General features: G+C 43.4%; 1 protein-coding gene across 4 annotated transcripts in view; it reads left to right on the top strand.

Moving 5' to 3' along the window:
- Nucleotides 1-2,277, top strand: part of CDC25C (cell division cycle 25C) — an 89,239-nt gene extending 86,962 nt beyond the window's left edge. For all 4 annotated transcript variants that reach the window (XM_073651426.1, XM_073651424.1, XM_073651425.1 and 1 more), the window contains one exon: nucleotides 250-2,277. In XM_073651426.1, coding sequence (XP_073507527.1) covers nucleotides 250-390 — 141 coding nt within the window. In that variant the 3' untranslated portion in view covers nucleotides 391-2,277. The remainder of the gene's footprint in view (nucleotides 1-249) is intronic.
- The last annotated feature ends 5,198 nt before the right edge of the window (nucleotides 2,278-7,475 follow it).

The raw sequence follows: 7,475 nt of genomic DNA, 5'->3' as shown, positions 1-7,475 counted from the left end.
GTACACTCCTGTCTAATAAGCCGTCTCCTCCAAAAAAAAAATGCCATTGCACATCATTTTTGGTGGAACTGAAAATCTTTCACTTGAAATCTGTTGTGCAATGTAGTTAAATGTGGTGGTCTTCTCAAAGAGGTGGTCTTTTGAAAAGGTTTCATTGTATCTGTGCATACAGCAAATATTTAATATTTGGTGGCTGTTGGTAGCAAAATAGTCTCTTATTCATATTAATGCATTTTTATTTGTTTCCAGACTTTGTGTGAGCCTCAAAGCTACTGCCCAATGCATCACCAGGATTATCGCCAGGAACTACTGAAATGCCGCACAAAAAGCAAATCCTGGGCGGGAGAACGCAAGAGAAGGGATCAAATTGCCCGGTTGATGAAATTGTAGCAAAATATTTGGATACGTCCTTAAATACATTGAATAAGACCACTTTGCTGCATTTCACTTATTTCCAACATGACCATGGCTGCTCCTGTCACTGTGAAACCCTTTTATGTTTACTATAAATTAAAGACCATGCAGGAATGTACTGGATGTGCATGCATTTGGGAATGAATATGGGTTTGATCCTTTGTTCACCACTGACATGAACTGCTCTCTTTTTGGAATACAATTCCCTTGGAAGTGTATGTTAGATGACGTCTTACAAATCTTGTCTTTTCTGAAAACCAGCACTTTCTTCTCCTCAAACATTCACTACAACTTATAAACTGCAATGAGTAAAAGCATTGAAGAGTTTGTCCCACACTGACAACTCCTATCCATATGACTTCGGAGGGGTGATGTAGGAATCCGAACGAAAATATTCTGGATGGCCATTCCACTGCATGGAAATGTATAACTTGATATGACTTACCCCGTGACCGCTGCTATTTACAAAGGGTTAGAGAAGCTGAAGCCAGACTGTAAAAAGGAGTTGTTTTCATGAGACAACCACTTGAATTTAATAAGGAGTATCTACCTTCATTTACAGTTGTTTTTTTTTTTTTTTTTCTTTTTTCCTTCCAGTGTATCAAAAGATGGTGCAAAAAGTCTTGATTAAAGGGAATCAGTCAGCAAAATTTCACACTACAAACTATATGCACATGTAGTTTTTTCAAAGACAAGTCCAGCAATACCTTTACATTGCCAATCCATTCATCCATTACTGAGAAATCAGTGTTTGAATTGATATGCAAATGGGGTCTGTAGATCTGAAGCCTCTGTCACACCAGCTCTACTCCTCACCCAGCCCAATCTCCTCCTGCTTGACTGACAGTCCCATTGGTGTGTGACTTCATACAAAGGAGTCGTCAGTAGGAGGTGGCACTGGGCAGGGAATAGAGCTGGAGTGACAGAGGCTTAAGATCTACAATGGATCATCAGCTTTATTTACATATCAATTAAAAAGCTTATTTCTCAGTAACAGAGGACAGACTAGCCATGTAAAGGTAATGCTGGACTTGTATTTGAAAAGTTACAAAAAAGTTTGGGGGGGGGGTGGCATGTGAAAGCCTGCTGACATATTCATTTTAAAATAACCTAATATTTTGATTCTACAGATCCTAAACAGACCTACATTGCTCCGCGTAGAAACACTCCTTAGTCTTATCCTGCAATACACTGACATACACCTACCCCCTATTTTTTGCTAACCTGACCAATTTATGTAAGAATTAGGGGATAGATGGACGGGAGACACTGTAGAATCAGACAGTCTTTTGCTATTGAGGCTTAAAGGTCTGCATAGGAGCTGTACACTGAAAAGTGACTTAGATTTCAAGATAGTGGTCATATAAAATAAATTGGTTAGTTGTGAATGTGTAATATTCCCTTTTTAATTTCATGATCTGTTTGTATAAATGTTTTGAATAATGGCTTTCAGTATGACCACTTTATACAGTACACTGTATAAGATGTCTAATGATGTTTTAGGAAAATCATGCTCCTCAATTTACATAGTTGTTACAATTGCATATGCTGTCATACTATGATTTAATCAAGGTTTATAATTTACTTTATGAAGCCTCACTAAACAATGTGAATTTTGTAGCTTGCGGCTATGAAGCATTTTCTCCTCGTGGTGATATGACCCATGAGTTGTATGTGCAGCTGGAAGCAGCATGGTGAATTTTGAACAGTAAAAGGTTGATACTTTTTAAAAGGTACATTATGAGCTTGTTTCATCTTCTGTATACATTTTAGTAACAACAACGGTATAATTGTTCATATAAAATGTAAAGACAAGTGGACAAGTTTCATGAATCTTCAATGCATTATTAAAATGTGAACTCAAAGGACAACTGTGTATACATTTCTAGCGAGCGTACTTGGTGAATGAAGTTAACTGTTACCAGTTTAAGTTTAGGTATGAAAGCCCCAATTTATCAAGACTGTCATATTGCACGCCAGCCTTGATGGAGAATGCAATTGGGTAAAATGCTCCATGCCTTTAAGATGCATGCACCTCTTAATTTATTTGCCACATCTTCCAGCTGCCGTGCACTATCATAAGAAATGTACTTTAGTCAAAGGCTGAAATACATGTCTGTCGTAATTTAGGCCACTTTTGTCGGCTGTTCTTTAAAAGTTGTCAAAGCTGGCGGGAACTGGTGTAAAAATGTAGTTGTGCAAAAACTTCTGACAACAAATTTGAGTTCTCAAAATTCTGTCAAACTGTTTGATAAACCTATTTTAAGTTAAAAGGAATGTGGTATACAGCAAAGAGAGGATGAATGTTAAAACCTAACTTTTAATATAATTGATTAAAATTGGAACCATTGCCCTATGAACAATACTTCTAAAGATAAACATATGACAAGTGAAGGTACCCAGCACTTCTAATGAAAATAAGCGCTCAAAGAAACCCGTGCAGGTAAAAAAATGGTTCAATCTCATCCTTTAGGTGTTGGAGACCGTCCAAATGATTTGGGATAGGAAGATGAGGGCATGGTTCCTATTAAACTACCTGCCATGTCCCATGTATTGTCTCCCGTCCTGACAAGCACAGTACTCAAGTATAGTCCTGTCTCGTTAAATGTACCCCATAATCTTCCTCCCAAAACGTTTCCTCTCTGGTACCTGAGGACTCTTCAGGGGAGTATACTTGAGAAATGGAGAAGGGAGTAGTGAGAGGATGCCCTAAGTCTGCCTGCAGAGTGCTGCGTGACCAGTATATCCAAAATATGTCTGAGCTGCACAGCACTATGTCTTTCATCATGTGCTGGCATTGCCAGCATTCGGTATTCAGTCATGGGGGCAAGGGTGCCGCGGGTTCAGCCAGCGCTCTGTAAACGCAGCCCTGACTGACAGCCGGCCGCAATTCAGAGGGCGTGTCAGTCAGGGGCGTGGGTTACAGCTGCTGCTCTGTATTCTCAGAGAGGTGACTGAACCTGCGGTGACCCCGCCTCCCTGACTGAAACTAAATGCTGCCGGGAACAATAAAGTTCATTTTACCAGTTTGTCCATCATGACCGCACGACAGGAGGTAGCTCCTCTGACCTTCTAGGGACAGGAAACACATGAGGTTAAGAGCCCCCCCCCCACCTCACCCTCAGTGCTTTTTCCTGTCCCTAGCAGGACAGGACGCTGTCAGAGGATAAGGAAAGTTACCTGAGAGCCAGGGTGGATCGGGGAGACTGATCTCTTCCCTTCCCCCGTTCAAGAGGCTCTGTGCTGATACCCCACTGAAGGGTCCCTCAGCTGTGTCGGTGGAGAAGACTCCCGACAGCGCCGCACCCCTCGTACAGAGAGATCTCGGCTGCATCTGGCAGGGTGGTCTCCACGTTGAAGCCTCCAGGTCCTTCTTCCGGATACAGGGCCAGGGGATCGCGAGTCCGCCGGCCGAACTTCCGGTGCACGCCGGGAGCGCTCATTGTATGGCCCGTAGACTGCCTTGCGCAGGCGCCCTGGAGCGTTCCATGGTGGAGCTCACGCAGGACCGGAAGTGTGCCCCTTGGGCGTGCATTCCATGGTGGAGTGCACACCGGATTCTGTGGGGCATACAGGGCAGCAGAGGAATTCACCCCTGCAAGAAAACCACAGTGGCTGTAATTGAGGGCGAGCTTTACATAACCTGGGTCAGGTAAGACCCTTTAAAAGGGTACCCTTGTGCACACACTGCCTGACACAATGGAGTCTAACCCTGTAAGGTCAGAAGCCCCATCGGAGTCCCTGGGTAGTGTAAGTATTCTCTACCTCCAATAATCCCTCAGATCCACTAAAAATTTGGTAGAATTGGGTATTAAATATTCCCATGTCTCCCTTAAAATACGATAGAGGAACCCAGAGATCCAGATCCTCCTCTAAAAAAAATCACCGAGATGCTTATCATGTAATTCTAAACTACAGGATTCCTATAAAAAGCAATTTTGTAAGGAATGCATCGCTAAAGTTCTTAAGGAGGAGAAGGCATCATTTCTAACGGACATGGATGCGGTCCATGATTCGAGAGGAAGTTAGAAATACGGTTTCCGAACTCGTACCCGGGCAGACGTCCCAGAAACCCCAGACTGTACAGTCCTCCTCCTGCCATAAGAGACCTAGGTGGGAAATTCAGGGATCATCTGAGGAAGGGGAGTATTTGGATTCCTCCTTGGAACAGAGCCAGGAAGGAGAGGAAGAAACTCTCTCCCAAATACCTTCAGAAGAAAGGAAAAAAAAATATCTTTTCAGTTGAGCATATAGATGATCTATTAAGGTCCGTGAAGAATACTATGAATTTAGAAGACACTCACGTACCCATTTCTAAACAGGGTGAAATGTTCTCAGGGCTTAAAAGACAAAGAAATAGTCTTTCCAGTTAATGATAACATTAAAACTATGATTCTCGAGGAATGGGAAGACCCAGAGAAAAAAACTCACCATTCCGAGAGAATTTAGGGCCTGGCTTCCATTCAACCCTGAGGATATCGAGCTATGGAAGGAAGTTCCCAAAGTGGATATTCCTATTGCAAAAGTGGCAAGACAGACTTTTATTCCTTTTGAGGACACTTCCTGTCTAAAGGACACAGGAAAAGGACAGGAAAGCACAGACTGTGCTGAAAAGATGCTGGGAAACATCGGCTGCAGTTATAAAAACGAATATAGCTGCTACCTCCGTAGCTAGGTCTATGTGTCTATGGATAGACGAGCTGTTAGATCACCTAGTCTCTAATACCTCTAGAGAAATAATAACAGAATCCCTGCCATTATTAAAACTAGCGACACAGTTTTTGGCTGACGCATCAGCTGAATCAGTTAGGTTCGCATCCAGAAGTAGTGTGCTAGCTAATTCGGCAAGGCATGCGATTTGGCTCAAAACTTGGCGTGGGGATAGCCACTCAAAAAATAAGCTTTGTTCTATCCCCTTTTCTGGTTCCCAGGTTTTTGGTCCAGTCATTGATGAGATTCTGGAAAGGGCATCAGATAAAATGAAAGGGTTTCCCGAAGAAAAAACAAAGATATCAGCCCTTTTGTAAATCCCGTCCCCGGTCCCCTAAAAGAGACTATAGTGGTAAAGGTAAAATTGGGAGATAGACTTACAGAAAAGGGGGGAGAGCTAGAGTGGCCCAGTTTTCCTCTGGCCCTTCGAGTAGACCCTGACTCTATGGGGGTTGGTAAGAGGCTTTGTTTTTTTGCGGAAAAATGGCAGGCAATAACAAAAAAAAAACAATGGCTCCTGCAGACAATAAAAGAGGGATACAAAATAGAATTCTCCCATCCTTCCCCGCAACGTTTTCAAATTACCCGCTCTCTCTCCCTCGGCATCTCAAAGCCTTTGGCTCGATATAATAACCCTGGAGTCTATAGGGGCGGTGGAACAAGTACCTCCCTTGGAAGTAGGATTAGGCCACTATTCCTCCCTCTTCTCGATCTTGAAATTGTCGGGCAAAAGACTTATGATAATAAATCTCAAGCCCCTAAATCATTCAGTGCACTACAGAAGGTTCAAGATGGAGACAATCAGTTCCAGCATCCCTTTAATACAAAAAGATTTGGTAATGTGCACCCTAGATCTCAGGGATGCATATTATCACGTTCCTATCCATCCGAACCATCATCAATATTTGAGGTTTGCCCTAGAGCGAAGGGACAGAGTATATCACTTCCAGTTTACTTGTCTTCCCTTCTGCCTGTCATCGGCTCCCAGAATTTTTACAAAGCTAATAACGGAGGTTGCTGCCTTCCTAAGAAAACAGGGTATAATCATAATACCATAACTAGACGATATACTGTTAGTGGCCGAATCAGAGCCCGCTCTTCCCCAACAACAAATACAGACAATCGAAACCCTACAATCCCTAGGATGGGGAGTCAGCAGGGAAAAATCAAGTCTCCAACAAAGCACCAAAAAAGTGTTCTTAGGAGAGCTTCTAAACTCTCATCTCCAGAATTCTTCCCTGCCCCTAACAAAACAGGAAATTGGTCTGAAAATCTGCAATTTCCAGAAAAAGACTTTCATGACGGTCAGGTTCACCATGCGAATTCTAGGTCTAATGACGTCATGTATTCCCAGTGTAAAATGGGCCCAGGCCACACGAGACCCCCCGCAACGAGCAGTCCTATCTACCTGGAACAAACAGTCTTCAGGTCTAAACAAAAAGATGAAATGGACACCAGAAATAAAACTTTCTCTTTCTTGGTGGACAAGACCCTAAAATCTAAGAAAGGGGGTAGAGTGGATCCTCCTTCCTATGGTGCGGATCTCTACAGATGCCAGTCGAAGAGGCTGGGGGGCGAATATAGAGGGCAGATACTTTCAGGGCTCATGGCCTTCCGAACTACAAAAAAGGTCTTCAAACTTCAAAGAACTAAGGGTGGTCTGGGAAGTTCTTCAAGAAGGCCAAGATCTAGTCAGAGGAAATCACATAAAAATTTTCTCGGACAACAGGATGACTATCGCCTTCCTTCATCGGCAGGGAGGCCCCAAAGGAGTACAGCTACAGGTTCTAGCAGCACAAATCTTCCAGTGGGCCGAAGTGAATGTTCTTTTGGTGTCAGCAGTCCACCTCAGCAGAGAGAATGTCTGGTTGTCTGGTCCTCCGAGTGGGAGCTGAACCCAGATGTCTTCAAATAATCCAGAGATGGGGCTTGCCCTCCCATAGATTTGTTTGCAACCAGAAAGAACAGGAAGCTCAGGCGATTCTTCTCCATCAGCCCGAGCAACAACCCAGAAGGGGTAGACGTGGTCTCTCAGCCCTGGGGAAAAGATCTTGTATATGCCTTCCCTCCATTTCCACTAATCTCGAGGGTATTGAGGAAAATAAAACAGTAGCAGGCAACTGTAATTCTGGTAGCACCTTATTGGCCCAAAAAGATCTGGTTTCTGTTGTTACAGCAAATGTCGATGGATCACCCATTTAGTCTTCCACACCGGGTAGACCTTCTATCTCAAGGTACCTTGTATCATCAAGATGTCCATCTTCTCCAGTTAACAGCGTGGATCCTGAAAGGCGCTTCCAAAGGCTTGTCGGATCATGTAATCTCGACTTTACAAGCCACCAGAAAGCCGA

This window comes from Phyllobates terribilis, unplaced genomic scaffold (genome assembly GCF_046119375.1).
Source record: "Phyllobates terribilis strain yellow unplaced genomic scaffold, ASM4611937v1 Scaffold_11__3_contigs__length_659146591, whole genome shotgun sequence".
In the NCBI taxonomy this organism is placed as follows: Eukaryota; Metazoa; Chordata; class Amphibia; order Anura; family Dendrobatidae; genus Phyllobates; species Phyllobates terribilis.
This window is presented reverse-complemented; position numbering and strand designations above follow the sequence as displayed.